At 43.4% G+C, this 16,127-nt stretch overlaps 1 protein-coding gene across 2 annotated transcripts in view; it reads left to right on the top strand.

Moving 5' to 3' along the window:
* DOCK5 (dedicator of cytokinesis 5) overlaps window positions 1–16,127 on the top strand; it is a 210,948-nt gene that overhangs the window by 100,233 nt on the left and 94,588 nt on the right. Inside the window, exons 7-12 of one of the 2 annotated variants that reach the window (XM_040626490.1) lie at window positions 1,654–1,789; window positions 3,365–3,522; window positions 4,688–4,769; window positions 7,071–7,200; window positions 10,129–10,201; window positions 13,925–14,067. In XM_040626490.1, coding sequence (XP_040482424.1) covers window positions 1,654–1,789; window positions 3,365–3,522; window positions 4,688–4,769; window positions 7,071–7,200; window positions 10,129–10,201; window positions 13,925–14,067 — 722 coding nt within the window. The other variant, XM_040626491.1, reaches the window with a different exon arrangement.

Here is a 16,127-nt window from a genome sequence, read left to right as displayed (position 1 = left end):
TTCAACCATTATTTGAAATCTCCTATGTACCCTTCACATACATTACTTGATTATAACCCATTTTATGGTTAAAGAAATAGACCAAGTGAGGTGAAGTGATTTATTTCCAAGTTACAGAGATCATAATTGGGGAAGTTGGAATTTGAACCCCAAACTTACGATTCTATGTTTAGTGGTCCCTTCTTAGGGTTAAGAATGAACTGTTCCCTCCCTTGTCACCTGTCCATTCATAGGACTATAACCACAGGTTATATTGCTAGTCACGCACTGGGATATTTCTTCAAAAACAGCTATGGTCGGCTAAGTCGGGGCCCTCCTTGCACCTCTGCTGCCCCTGTATTTTTGAGACTTGTCACAGTATTACATGGGCCTAGAGGGTTCTGATCTTCAGCATAGGATGTTAATGTCCCACAGACAGACATGCCTGCCATCCCACGAGCCTTTAGAAGCAGCCTAAGAAATGAAGCTGCCTCATTAGTGTGTCAGTGCCCAGTCTCGGAGCTGCCAGCAAGACCCTATAGCTCCTGCGTCTGGTGGCCTGTGTGTCTGGCTGCCATGGAAAGGAACCTGCCAGATTAAATCAGTTGATGGAGATGCTACAAAATAGGGAGAGGAGGGTAATTAGACATTTTTGCTTTCTTCCCACAGACTTGGTACATTTCACTATTATCCCTCTGCTTTCTTGCTTTTTGACATCCCTGCTCCCAAATTGCTGGTTCCTGGAATGTACGCTGGGCATTCAGATAGCAGTATCCTGTTTCCACCACAGTCCCCAACGTCTTGGAACTAAGCACATTTTTTTTCTACTTCTTTGTGCACATTGGGCATAAGAGCCTGGGTAGGGATTGTGCCCTGCATAGATCACATGGCTTTCAGTTTTCCTGTGTAACGCTCAGAGCTACGACTTAACACAGCTGGGTGTGTTCTTGCGCCGGTTACTGCGATAAGACCTGCCATGGATGGAGAGTGTACTATATACTAGACACTGCGTTACGTGCTTTACGTGTTATCTCATTAAATTCTCGCAACAACCCTGAAGGGTAGGGAATATTTACAGATGGGGAAGTCAGGGCTTTGCAAAATTAAGTAAATTACCTGGAGTCCTCTTGCCAGCCTGTATTCAAGCCAAGATTCAAATCCCGATCTGAGTAACAGCAGAGCCCGTGCTGTGAGATAGGTTATGAGATTCCACCAGCCAGGACCTACTTCACCGATCACATTTAAGACAGTCTTGAATTAAAGGCTGTCCTCAACATTGAACTTTTAAGGAAATCAGGCAAAGCCACCAGATATTTGTGCACTGGCCTATCAATGCCAAAAAATAGAAGATCAGGGGAAGAGGCATTGGTCAAAGGAATCTGGTCAGAAGCAGTGATGGTTTTGCCTTTTCTGTGGAGTTTCTGCGAAACAAATTACTTTGCATATCATATGAGTTTGGTTAACATTACCATACGTTTTCATAACTTATTTACAACAAGTTATGTGGAAAGGAGGCAGAAATCAAAAAGAGAAAAGCCAAGGAGCTGTTCTTAACTTGACCGGTCCAGCACCCAACTTTCTAACCATGAATCCTCTGGGTTCTTTCCTGGGGACTCCTCAGGAAAGGGTCTGTTCTTAATGAGGAGAACTTGCTGATGACTCCTTTCTTTCTAGAATGCTTGGGTTAGATCTGGTAGTGAGAGATGACAACGGGAACATCTTGGACCCAGATGAAACCAGCACCATTGCCCTCTTCAAGGCGCATGAAGTGGCCTCAAAAAGGATTGAGGAAAAGATCCAAGAAGAAAAGGTACACTTCCTCCAATGTGCAGATTTGGGTCACTGAGATTCCATTTTTGCTTTTGTTTTTAATGAGAGAAAGGGAGTCCTTGATAACAAGAGGTAGAAATATTTAGAAAATCATTCGTTGCCTCATTGAAAAGCAAAACATAACAAAAAAAATGAGGCAGTGATATGCCTTCTGATACAGAAAGATTGCAAAGATATGCATTAATAGAAAAAGAGCTAGATTCAGAACAGTGTGTACAAAACACTAGTCTTTGTGTTTCAAAAAGGGATATACATACCTCTGTGTTTGCATATGCGTAGACTAATTCAGAAAAGATAGACAAGAAATTGATAATTAATTGTTGCCTCTAGGAAGGAGAACTGGGTGGGAGAGAACCTTTACACTGTGTAACCTTCTGTATTTGGTATACATAATACAGTTTCCAAACTAAATAAAATAATATTTAAAAATAAAGCATTTGAAAGGTTTTAAAAGTAACAATTGGACATTAAATAAAAATTAGAAAAGTACAGAGAAAGAGAACAAGAAAAATTCCCCACACGTGATGGCACAGACCCAGCTATATTGATATCTTGGTATATATTCTTCCAGTCTTCTGTCCTAATGAGTAAAGGCTTCTGTTCATGTAGTTTTAGTTTTGTTTCTTAAGCACAGTTGTGATAATTAATTGTGTTTCTGGGTCCAGTGGCTAACCACACTTGAGAGTGAAGCCTTTCCAGTGGACTCTCTTATTTGCAATGAAATCTGTTCCCAAAAAGAGGGATAATGGATCATGATTTTTGTGCCTCTGGCGTTCATTCAGAAGCCATGTGACAGATGAGAAATTCCTGAAGCTATTAAGCCAGGAGTTGTCATTTTTAGACAGCACTTACTGAATTCGCTGGGCTCAAGGCCCTGAACAGGACAGTATTTTTTTTTTTTTTCAAAGATTTATTTACTTACTTGAGAGAGAGAGCGTGAGAGAGAGTGCACATGCACAGGGTGGGGGAGGGGTGAGGGCAAGGGAAAGAGAATCTCAAGCAGACTCCCTGCTGAGCACAGAGCCTGACATGGGGCTCGATCTCACAACCCCGAGATCATGACCTGAGCCGAAATCAGGAGTCAGACGCTTAACTGACTGAACCACCCAGGGGCCCCATGAACAGGAGGACAGTCTTTTTTTTTTTTTTTTTTTTAAAGATTTTATTTATTCATTTGACAGATATAGAGACAGCCAGCGAGAGAGGGAACACAAGCAGGGGGAGTGGGAGAGGAAGAAGCAGGCTTCCAGCGGAGGGGCCTGATGTGGGGCTCGATCCCAGAACACTGGGATCACGCCCTGAGCTGAAGGCAGACGCTTAACGACTGAGCCACCCAGGCGCCCCGAGGAGGAGGAGGACAGTCTTGATCGTCCAAATCATAGCGATTGTATTTTGCGCACTTGATCATCTGGCCGCATATACACACTTTCTTCTCAGTCGGTGATTCTGCCCTCAGGTGGCAATTATATTTGTCCCCTATTTGCCGGCCTGTGTCTTTGCCATTATTCCCCATTTGCTGAAACCAAGAGGCTTGTCTCTTTTCCTCTGTATTCAGTCAGTTCTTCAGAACCTGGACTTGCGGGGCCAGTCTGTCTTCAGTGCCGTCCACACCTACGGCCTCTATGTGAACTTCAAGAACTTTGTCTGCAACATTGGGGAAGACGCCGAGTTGTTCATGGCCCTCTATGACCCGGACCAGTCCACCTTCATCAGGTAGTGAGTCCCAGGCCGTCTGCTGTTGCCCCTGCAGAAATAACCCAGCCTTCACCTGCCACCCACCGGAGGAGCCCTTTGCTCGGTGTGAGAACGGGAGATAGAAAAGGGGGTAGGATTGCTAAGTGGTAGAAAATCAAATCCTGCGGGCTACAGAGCCTTTCTGTATGGCTGCTGGAAACGTGCAGTGACAGTTTGTGTACTCCCTCGGTCTTAGAATCCCATAAAACTCATCAGAACATGGAGACGGGGACAAAGGGTTCAAAAGACCATCGGGGATGGGGTAAGGGAGGAATGCGTCAGCAGAGCACAGAGAATTTTGGGGCAGTGAAACGACTGTGTATGATTCCATAATGGTGGATGTGTGTCATCCTACATTTGTCCAGATCAGTAGAATGTAGAATGCAAGCACCAAGAGTGAACCCTAAGGTCAGCTGTGGACTCTGGGGGTAATGAGGTATCAGTGTAGGTCCTTCAGTTGTAACAGATGTACCAGGGTGCTGGGGGATGCCGATAGTGGACGAGGCTGTGGGGGGACATATGGAAGCTCTGGCCCTTCCACTCAGCTTTGTTGTCAGCCTTAAACTGCTCTAAAAAATAAAGTCTGCAAAAAAAATTTTTTTAAGACTATAGAGAATGGTAGTAGTCTTCGTTCGACTCTTCAGTCATGCTACTACTTAGCTGAGCAGCTAAGAAAACAGATTTATTTTTGAGCAGATGGTTAAAAGTAGTTACTGACAAATTGTTTATTTCTATAATAGAAATTGTATCTGAGTGTGGTGGAGTAGATTCCAGGGGATGGACTTGGAATGATTATTTTAAAATTATATTCCTGATTCAGCAAAGCTGAAACTTTTATGCAAAGAATTCGAAGTGGAGAAAAGACGCCAGGCGGCATCTGGTAGAATTTGCTGTGTCTGGCCCGTCCTGAGTAGTTTGTCTTGGGTCCGCCCCGGGCGTGCCTCACAGAGCGGGGCTGTGGCGCGCCCACTTCTGCAAAGCCGGGAGACCGGGGAGCCGCCACTTGGGTGCTACATTCTCACTGGCCTGATAAATTCGACGGAGCTTTTGGGGGCCCTCCTTGTACCCTGTGAAGTCTGTGCCAAGGGCAGCTCCATTGCCAGTTAGCCCTTCGTTACAGATAATTTTTTTTTTCCTTCACCAGTGAGAATTACCTGATTCGTTGGGGCAGTAATGGGATGCCCAAGGAAATAGAGAAGCTTAATAACCTTCAAGCGGTTTTTACTGTAAGTCCTACCTTACGTTTAATCATTTTCCATGCTTATGATATTAGCAGATGCACATGGTAAGTATGTGGAAAACCTCAGAAATGGAAAGCTGAAAAGAAAAATCACCATAATCCTCCCANNNGGAATAACCACTTGTTGATTCAGCAGTGTTTATTGAGCACCTGTTAGATGCCAGCTACACAGCTGTGAACACACCAGAAAAAACATCCCTGGTCGAGGAGCTGTTATGCAAAATGGGAGACAGTAAGAAATAATGATCACATATATGAGTACATTGCATAGAATGTTAGAAGTCATAAGTACTTTGAGGGGGTGGAGGTTGGGGGCTGGGGAAGGAGTGCTGTTTTAAAGAGGTGGGTTGGGGCAGACCTTCGTGAGAAGGGGCCTTTTGGGCAAGAGCTTGAAGTTGACAAGAGAGTGAGCAATGCTGGTAAAGAGAAGAGCATTCCAGATCAAGGTTAACAGTTCAGGCAAAGAGAGGGATCTCGACTTTTTTGTTTGCTCATATTTTAATGGACTTTACCCTGTTCTCCTCCTCTTCTCTAAGGAAGGAGGAGTGCTGCTCTCTATGGGTCAAGAGCAAGGGGATTTATTGGCTTATAGCCTGGGGCATGGTGACTCTTTTTCTTGGTCTAGAATTTCCTTGGGGTTCTCTCACTATTTTATGACATCGGTGCTTGAAATGCCCTAGAGCACTGCCACCTGCTCTCCACTAGGCCTGCAAGAGACACTCTCTTCATTCTCTGCATCCTTTCCTTAAGCCAACGCACATATTTTACCTCCTTACTCTCTTACCACTCATACAGCAAGGAAAACAGAGTCTAAGGGAAAGCGCCAAAGAACGTGATGTGGAGCAGGGAGCAGTGGACCCAGTACAGGCTAATCACCATAATAATCATATCATAATCACCATCATTCTTTCTTTTCTCATTATTATTCATTCCTCTGGTTAACATCCAGTTTCTGGAACAAGCGCTGTATGATTACTGCTTATGTGCTGACCCACCTGTGTCTTTACCACCTGGTAAACACTGAGAAAGATCTTGAACTCTTCCTGAAACCTCTCTTCCTGAGTTCACAGATACATGGATTTTCTCCTAACACCAAAAGGCATTTATCAGTCAATGTGTACATTGAAAAAAACACACTAAAAAAGGAATTATTGAATTTTTGGTCCATCTTCTGGTCGATAGCATTTTAGAAAAGCTGCATTTCATCCCCTTTCCCCCACCCCCCTGCCAATGAGGATCTTCTTGGGATACAAATGTCGTGTCCAGCCTTTTCAGTTAAATAAAATGCGGTGACCACTTCCTTGATCATTCTACAAAAACTTCTTTTACAAATTATTGTACCTTAATAAACAGTATCCGTGTGCCACAATTTATGTAACTAGTCACCCGGAGTCTTTATCTTTCTGTTATTAACAGAAGCCTCACAAAGCCTAGAGCAGAAATTCAGGGTTGACACTATCATTGCTATGTATTCCTATCTTGGAGACCTGAGTTAACTAAATTATAGAGGATGGATTTGGAATGACTATTTAGAAAGTAATTCTTGATTCAGTAAGGAGACAGCTGTTTCATGAAAGGAATTTGAGATGCAATTAAATTATTTCTGATGTTAAAGAGAATGAGATATGTGAGCTCATTCATGGGTTTACTCACCCGTCCTTAAGAATACAAACAAGTGCATAACACAAACCACAAAAAACCAGAGACATCTCATCTACACCTCTTTCATTAATCAACATACACCCAGAAGCTCTCAATGAATACCTCTCATAAAACAGATGAATGATTACAGAAACCAGCACATGTAAATTTGTCTGTTATAGTTGACTCACAGGATTATTTGGAAGATGAAATGAAATATCTTCAGCATGAGTAGATCCCCAGTAAATGTCAGCATCATGCAAGCTTTGATTTCATTTAACACTGAAATGAATCAGGTGCCCAGCCACGTCCTGCCAGAATATAAAGCAGCAATGACAGGTGTCCCGATTTTTAAATACCCTGCTTAAATTGATAAATTAGAGACTTTAGGTTGAATATGATCTGATTTCTTGATTTGAAGTAGGAACTGGGAAATCAAACAAATTCCTTCCTTTTTTGAGTACAGTCATTTTCCTCTGATGCCCTGGTAGTTCTTGGGTGGGTGTGGGGGAGGGAGGAGTCATTCTGATACTCCAGCATTGGCAGATAGGCTCTGAACGGTGTCCTGTTGTTGAGTGAAAAGAGAAACAAGGGTGACGGGGTGATGCAGCATGATCTCCTTTTTGCCTGCTCTCTGCCCCTTTAGGACCTCAGTAGCACAGACCTCATCCGGCCCCGCATCAGCCTCGTGTGCCAGATTGTCCGGGTGGGCCACATGGAGCTGAAGGAGGGCAAAAAGCACACCTGTGGGCTCCGAAGACCTTTTGGAGTAGCAGGTACAGAAAACCCCGAGACGAATGTAAATGGTGCAGCCACTGTAAAGGACAGCACGGCAGGGCCTCCGACAATTAAACATCAAACTTACGATCCAGGAATCCCACTTTTGGGTGTCTGCCCAAAAGAACTGGAAGCAAAAGGTGTCAGGATGCTTGTACACCTGGGTTTAGAGCAGCCTTATTCACATTAGCCAAAAGGTGGAAGCAACCCAGGAGTCCATGGATGGATACATGGATAAAGAAAATGTGTTCTGTCCATACAGTGGAATATCATTCAGCCTGAGAAAGGAAGGAAATTCTACAATGTGGATGAACCTTGAGGATGTTGTATAAACTGAAATAAGCCAGGCACAAAAAGATAAACACTGCGTGATCCCACTTATATGAGGTACCCAGGGTGGTCAGATTCATAGAGATAAAGTAGAGTGGGGCTTGTCAGGGGCTGGGGGAGGGGGAGATGGGGGGGTTAGTGTTTAAGGGGGACAGAGTTTCAGTTTGGGAAGATGGAAAAGTTCTGGAGAAGGATGGTGCTGATGGCCGCACAGCCTCGTGAATGTACTGAATGCTGCTGTATGTTGAAGAATCGTTAAAACAGCAGGTTTTACCCCCGCCACATGCACACAATTGAAAATAGGAGGAAGGGAAACCCAGAGACAGTGCAAGATGAATTTGGTTGTCAGCGTGAGTATCGGACACACAGCGTTTACTGCCTGAGGCTACCAGTTATCTTTTCTCCGAGGTTCTGTGTCCTCACCTAGACCCTGCCTCCTTTGTTTCTCCCTTGGTGACCCTCACAGTGCCTTGTGCACAGTAGGACTGTAGGAAAGCCTCAGTTGTGACTCCTGGCATTCTCCCTGCCTGTAGGCTGTGTATTGATTTCAGCCCAATAAAATTCTCTCTGGAAAGCGGCTTGCCTGTCTCAGAGATTCACTCTTCAAAGGCAACATTGGGTTCGTAACCTCTTTCAAGGAGAGTCCTTGGCTTAAATCACGCCCCACAACCTCCCATGAGCCCCTGCATTTTCTTCAGTAGTTTCTTAAATTAAGGTAATAAATTCCTGGTCATACGTTGACGTTTTGGTCACTAAGGAGTTTTGAAAGCTATCAATAAAATGCCATAATTCTCCTGGAACAAATGGCCAGAAAATGTCAGCAGGACTGACCTTGTGGGTTGTGTGGGTAGCGAGGCTTCCTCTCCGTGAGACTGAGTATATTGTCATTCCGTGACCAACCTTGCACTTCTGCTTGGTGCTCAAGGGCTGCTGGTCTCTGAGGAGGGCACAGTGTTACTCCTGAGAGATAATTAAAATGAAATCGCAGAAAAGGCAAGGAACCCTGGCCTAGCACAATTTAGCCATCTATATGACAATCCACCGAACTAAGAATTTAGGGCATTTTTTTAAAAGATTTTATTTATTTATTTGACAGAGAGACAGCCAGCGAGAGAGGGAACACAAGCAGGGGGAGTGGGAGAGTAAGAAGCAGGCTCCCAGCAGAGGAGCCCTATGCGGGCCTCGATCCCAGCACCCTGGGATCACACCTTGAGCCGAAGACAGACACTTAACGACTAAGCCACCCAGGCGCCCCAAATTTAGGGCATGTTTAAGTCACTGTCATTCAAAATGGGCCAAAGAGATTTGAACATCAAGCTTTTGCTTGTTTTTCTGTTTCGGGGTGTGTGTGTGTGTGTGTGTGTGTGTGTACGGAGAGAACAGTAATGTACTCTAAGCCTCAATGCCAAGCATTGATCAACAGAGATCTTGAGTAACTACATGACGGCATTGACAAATGAACCGCCCCTTGGAAGAGGGGGTGCGCCAGACACGGATTTTTCAGTATTTTTTTTTTTTTTGGTACAGTGTTTTGCAGAGGTCTCTTAAGGGCTAACAGCAAGCTGATGGGCCACTTTTACAGCATCCTTTCACCAACATTATTATTTCCCAAGACTTACCCACTGGTTTAGGTCACTTTGAGGAGGCATTTCTGTCCTTATCCTTTAGTTTTTCATAGGAGAAATGTCTCCTATCTCAGTACTTCTTCTAATCTCCAAACAGGTTATCTGGGGAGTGGATGGTGAGTGTGTGTTTTATGGCCAGACTATAATTCATTAACCCAGGGCTTGCCTCTTGGCTGTGGGCCCTGCCTGGTCTGAACAGCTGTAGGGTGGCCCACTTAGTTCTCCGGGCAGCAGGGCATTGTTGGCTTAAAGTGATTTGGCCCCATAATCGCTGTTGGGTTCATACCCTGGCTTCACCACTTAAAACTTCTGATCTGGGACAAGTTACCAACCTTTCCTGTGCTGGGTGTCCTTATCTCTTAAAGCAGGCGAATAATAGTATTGGTACAAGTAAGATAATAGACGCAGTAGGCACAGGACCGTGCTGTGTTCGTCGCTCCTCTTGTGCAGGAAGAAGCAAATCATTGCGTGATTTTCTGTTCTGCACTGCTGGCGCCCTTGCTTCCCGCTGTGTCTGCGGAAGCCAGGTGCCACCGTGTTGAGTCCGAGAGACGGTTGACCCCTTCGAGTCTTGAGTTTCTCTCTCAGGTCTTCATTCTGTTGACACTCCAGACAAAAATATGTGTGCTCTGTGTCTTTGAATGCAGGCTTGCTAAAAAAAAAAAAAACAACAAAAACCAAAAAAAATCTGGTTTCCGACTTCTCAAGAATTTAGCACTTGGTTGTGTAGAATTTTAAAAAGCGGGTGGTCTGCCCGATCAATCTGAGAAAAATCCAGACCACTGCCCGCACTCCTGATGACTTGTTCTGCAGACTGGGCACCGGAAATCATTACTGGTGAAGATCTACATGTCCCCATGTGGTATCTTTCTTCTCTGGTGTCCTGTGTTTGCAGATACTGTAGTTTTCCATAGTCACTTACTGAAGCCTGAAGCAATTAAGTTCTTTAATCAAGTTTTATCTTTTTCCTAGTGATGGATATTACTGATATCATACACGGGAAGGTGGATGATGAAGAAAAGCAGCATTTTATTCCCTTTCAACAGTAAGTACTTGGGCATTTATCCCGGGTGACTTGAGACCTGGATCAGTGCTTTGAATGATCTGTTAACACAGAACCAGGTGCTGGGAACCATTTGCTCAGTTACAGAAGGAAAGCCTGGTCAGCTGGAAGATTGGGAGGTAGAAGCTCACGGAAGACTTCATTCAAGGTCCTTTATATTGGGGTCACATGTAGGAGGGTGAGCCTGACGTTTCTGATTCTACAGAAGGGACTAATGGAATAGAAGGGGCAAATCTGTATCTGCACCAGAAACCAGAGAATGGTGCCCCATGGGTGTCAGAAGGGCCAAAGTCTGTTTGTCCTCTGTTGTCTGGAACAGGTATTACAGAGGACAAGGCATCATGTAGGACAGCTCGGGGCTTCTCCGGAGATCTTGCCAGAATGTAAAACGTGGTCTGGTAGGTATGGAGGCTGTGGCTAATAGGCTTCCAGCTGCTGCTGCTGCTGGGCCAGGGACCATGCTTTGAGTAAAAGGAGTTTAGGAGGTTTGAGAGTGAGGGCTGACTGATAATGCCTGGGCTCCTGCTGGCGGATGGAAAGCCAGCCTGGGAGGACGTGGAAGGATTCCCTGAAGAGCTCTGCTAAGGCCTCCCCACTGAGCTTCAGGAGCTGGGGTCCCATGTGGGCCCCTTGGGGAGTCGGGGCCAGCAGATGTGAACCCACATGGCTCTGAAGAAGTGTATGTGTGAACATCGTGGCTCTAGCAATCGTGCTTGCCGTACCGGGGGCGCGGGCGGTGGTGGCCTTGAGGAGGCCGCCGACGATGATGGAACAGAGTTCTAACAGGCGGTCGTGTCAGTGAGGGAAGGTGACTGTCTCAGGCAGCCTGCAGCTGCCAGAGCAGATCAGTAGAGCCGCAGAGAATTCTGGAAATCAGCCCAAGGATACTTGAATTAATGTTATGATTTTTAAAAAGTCATAGCACAGACCAGTGGAGAAATCGGAACTAGGCAGAGATGAATTGTTTGACACCGTTAGCTACCCATTTATGAAACCTAAGTTAGAGCCTTGTCTTACAGCGTGTTCCCCTGGAAATTCCGGATGATTAAATGTGTAAGTGTAAGAACTAAAATCTTAAAATACTACAGGAAAATAGAAGTTTTATGTAATAGTGATGTGTGGGAGGCCTTGCTGACTCAGACTGCAATGATCTGACCGAAAAAGAAAAATTGACAGGTTAAACCACACAAAAATTTTAAATAACTTAGGTACAGGATAAAATTTAGTGAAATCTTTGCAATGTGTATGAACACAGGATGAATATCGTTACTCTATAATTAGTAGAAATTTATAAGGATATGCAGAAAATAATATATGCATGTATATATACACACACAAGCACGCACACATACACACACAGACCCTATAAATTGACCCTATAAATTCATTGAGAATCAATGCAATGAAAATTGAATAGGAGGTTTGGTATTTGGTTTCACTGAGTTTTAAAAGTATATACAATATCCAGAGTTTGGCTGGGTAGAAGGAAATATACAGTACTTTTAAGAATATAGATTGTTACAGTTCATTAAAAGCCTCAAAATTTAGGTATTTCAGAGAATATACTCCATAATTAACAGTGATTATTTCTGTTGATGTAACCAAGGTGATTTTGCCTCATTTTTGTTTGACTCTGTGATTCTATTTTTGTACAAAAAATATATATATGATATGTAATTTTACTGAAAGTATAAAAATCTTTATCTTTCAGTTTAAAGCACACCACCTTTAGACCAGTTTCTAAATATAATAGTACAAATAGCTCGTGCTAAGTAGCACTTCCTTCCTTCATCCAGAGGCTGCTATTAATAATTTTTTAAATGCATTTATCTAGTATCCTACCACCTGTATACTGACCCTCCAAGAATGTGGTGAGGTAAATATTTTATGTAGCTTAATGCTAATATGAATTATGGGGTGACTTTCAAATTCATGAATGCTGATCCCACTATAAATAGATACATACACATTCAAATATTAAATATATTAAGTGTAATGAATATATTACCTAGAATTTTATATTAATACATTAAGTTAAATGTATCAATATATTAAATATATGACTATCTTAAACATTAATGAGTAAATATTAAATATATAGAGAATAAATATGAACATATATTTAGAAATATTAAAATGTATATATTATACTTACAATAAATATAAACAAGAAGAACTTTCATGTCCATGGATGTTCCTATTACATATACGTATAAAGTTATTTGTCACTATTATATGTGCATTAGGTATTATATATGTGCATATTATATGTATGTGTACATGATGGGAGCAGCATGCATGGATGTGGACGTTACTCTGTATGTTTATCTCACTTCTGAGGTGGGCTTCTTCCTTTGGTTATGTGCCCCCCGCCTAATTTCTGAACCAGCTGCCATCCTGCAGCCGTGTTGAAACAGAGCCCTGAGATCGCCTTCACTGTCTAACAATACGGGCTCTGACTTTCCCAGGAGCCCAGCCCTGATTTGGTTACCGCTCGCTGTGCAGCCAACAGCCACTGTAAGGCATTCATGATGCAAATCACAGTCTCTGGCTTTAAACTCCTAAGATTTATGGCAAATGCCTTCTTAACTTACCTCATCAGTAAGCTTCGCAGCGTATTATGTGAGGAGAGTGTCCCGGATGGACTCTGCTAGTCTGTCTAAGAGAGAGTGCTTTGAACCAGCCACTCAGATCACAGCCCCCGCGCTTTTCAGTGAGACACTGCAGTGCCGTTTTCCCGCTACTATCGGGGTACAGATCAGAAGCCCGCAGAGAAAGCTGGCCTGCGTCGTGGGCAAGAGAACAAAACCACAGCAGAGAGGGCGACTGTCGACCTGCACCAGGCTGATACAGCTCCTGCAGGTGCTTGTGCTGTCAGGAGGGGCTGCGTTTGGTTCTTTGATCTCAGCCTGGTGGGACCACTGAAGTGGAGCTTGTTTGCTGGTGGCTGTGCCATCGTCACTCTACGTAGAGTTTGTCATCACATGAGAATCTAAGAACACCCTCCGAAAGCTGCTGCGTGCATGCTGCTCTTGAATGTGCGTGGAGTGTCGGTGCCAGATGGAGGCCTTGGAAGGCATAGATCTAGGCCCATCGTACAGATGAGGAAACTGAGGCCCAGAGCTTACTGCCAGGTAGAACCAGGACTGAGGCCCGCTCACCCGTCCCATCCCTGCTGCTTCTTCAGTTCCATTCCATCAGCCTCTCCCACCTCAGAAAGAGCATTAGGCCTTGCCCCTGGTTTTGTTAATATTTGGCCATCAGTTTCGTTTGTTCTTGGGCAGTTTGTTTTTTCCTTTTTCCACAGGGTGCCTGTCTAAGACACCAAATTCATCTTGGAAATAACCAACATAGGCACCCCATGTAAAAATAAAGGGAGAGTCCTCCAGTGAGGTGTGTCTAGTGTTTAGATTTCCAGATTATTCCCATAGTACCCGCCCTGTCTGAAGCTGTGCTATAGATTTTTTATTTATTTATTTGACAGAGAGAGAGACAGCCAGCGAGAGAGGGAACACAAGCAGGGGGAGTGGGAGAGGAAGAAGCAGGCTCATAGCAGAGGAGCCTGATGTGGGGCTCGACCCGTAACGCCAGGATCACTCCCTGAGCCAAAGGCAGACGCTTAACGACTGCGCCACCCAGGTGCCCCTGAAGCTGTGCTATAGAAACTTCCTCTTTTTCCTCACCTCTCATTTCTGACTTTCCCAGAATCGCAATGGAAACCTACATCCGGCAGAGACAGCTAATCATGTCGCCCCTGATAACATCCCATGTGACTGGGGAGAATGAGCCGCTCACTTCAGTCCTGAATAAAGTGATAGCGGCGAAGGAAGTGAATCACAAAGGGCAAGGTACACAGCCCTGCACTAAGCTGGGGGGCGGGGAGCGGCGGTGGAGCTGGGTCCTGGGACACTCGCCCTTCTCTCTGTCTTCTCTGATGAAAGCAGACCCTGGGGGGGTTTGCTCGCCTCAGCTTCCTGCTGAAGGCATTGAACACTGAAGAGCACCGAGGCTGCATTCAGCACTGAATGGGATCGCAGCTGTATTTTGTAAATTCTATGGAACAAATAATTATCCCATGAGTCCTTTCTCAGTTTTGTCTCCCCTACAATCCCAATGCTGATTCTAGGTAAATGCACAATGAGAAAGAAGTTTGGGGATAATTATGTTCCACCCTCTGAATGCTTATCCCATTACATTAAGTAAAATTAAGAGGAAAGAGGCCAAAGTAATACAAATGAACAGACATTAATTTTTTAAGATTTGATTTATTTATTTGAGAGAGAGAGAGTAGAAGTAGGGGGAGGGAGAGGGAGAAGCAGACTCCCCACTGAGCAGAGAGTCCAGTGCAGGACTCGATCCCTGGATCCTGGGATCATGACCTGAGCTGAAAGCAGATGCTTAAACAGACTGCGCCACCCAGATTGAGCCCCTGAGCCCCTGAACAGATATTAATATGAAATAACGGGCTAACTAGCAAAACATTTTGAGTTGTTTTTAGTGCTTCCATATATCATTCATTCTGTTGACACAGTTTTAACTAAGAAATTCCATTCATTGAAACTGCATTTTAAATTCAAATAATATTTTTTTAAAAACTGGGTAAATTTTTAAAATTCAAATACCAAGATGGTGATGATTTGGAGATAATTTTGAAGATTGGGTCACTTTTTTTTTTTTTTTTAACCACCCTGTAGCTATCTTCTACTGAAGTGGAGGCAATCAGGAAACACTTTATTTTCAGCATATTTCGTTTTCCATGTATTCACAGTTGTTCTGGGTGGGAAAGAGATGTGAGGAATCATTAAAGAATCTGAAAGCAAATAATGAAATACATTTCTGTTGTTTTAGAACTCCTAGCCTAGGATATGATTTATTAGAGTAGAAAATCCTTATACTAAATAAATTGCTGTGTAGTGTAATTTTTTTTCCCCCAGGCAAAAGTGAAAAAAAATTTGTTTTCTTGCTGCTTAACAAACCAAGTACTTTTCAAATGTTTTTATGCTCATTACATGTATTTTTCTGTGGCTGGCTGCGTGATATTCCATTACTTGGATTTAAGAAAATTTGATCCCCCTAGGGAAACACTTAAATGTTTTCTATTTTGTTACCATTATATATTTAAATAACTCTGCTGTGACTACTTTTATACATGAAGCTTTTTCCATATTTAGGAATACCTCCCCAAGAAAATTCCCAGAAGTAGGACTCCTGGGTCAAATGATGGGAACAAGCTCAAACTCAGAGATACACATATTACCAGATTGCTTTCCATTGACTTCTGCCAGTGGGTGCTAATTACCACAGTGCCTGCTTGGCGACCCAATAGTTAAAAATCTTTACCTGTTTGTTGGGCTCCTGGGTGACTCAGTTGGTTAAGCATTTGACACTTGATTTTGGCTCATGTCATGATTCCATGGTCGTGAGATCCAGCCATGTTTCCCAGCTCCACGCTGGGCTGTGGAGCCTACTAGGATTTTCTCCCCCTCCCCTGCTATTTGTGTGTGCTCTCTCTCTCTCTCTAAAAAAATATATCTTTACCTATTTGAAAGGTGAAAAGTAAACTTCCATAGTTCTCTGCAGTTTAAAAACTACTTGATGGTGAATAACCTAGCCTTCCTATGCATTCGTGAGTTTTTCTAAAGTTTTCCTTCTCAGTTTTTATGCAGATAACAACGTCTTATAGAACATGTATTTTTCAGTTTTTGATTTGTCAAATATTTACCAACTTTGTCACTTCTTTGTGAATTGTCTATTCATGTTCTATTTATCTGATGTCTTTCTTGTAATTTCTTGTAGGTATTTCACCCTTTTGTAGCCTGCCTTTCACATCTTTATAAATATCAGAACTTTCCATTTGTGTATAGATAGTTCTTTTTTCTTTAAGATTTATTTATTTATTTTAGAGAGA

Source organism: Ursus maritimus, unplaced genomic scaffold (genome assembly GCF_017311325.1).
Source record: "Ursus maritimus isolate PB19 unplaced genomic scaffold, ASM1731132v1 scaffold_11, whole genome shotgun sequence".
In the NCBI taxonomy this organism is placed as follows: Eukaryota; Metazoa; Chordata; class Mammalia; order Carnivora; family Ursidae; genus Ursus; species Ursus maritimus.
This window is presented reverse-complemented; position numbering and strand designations above follow the sequence as displayed.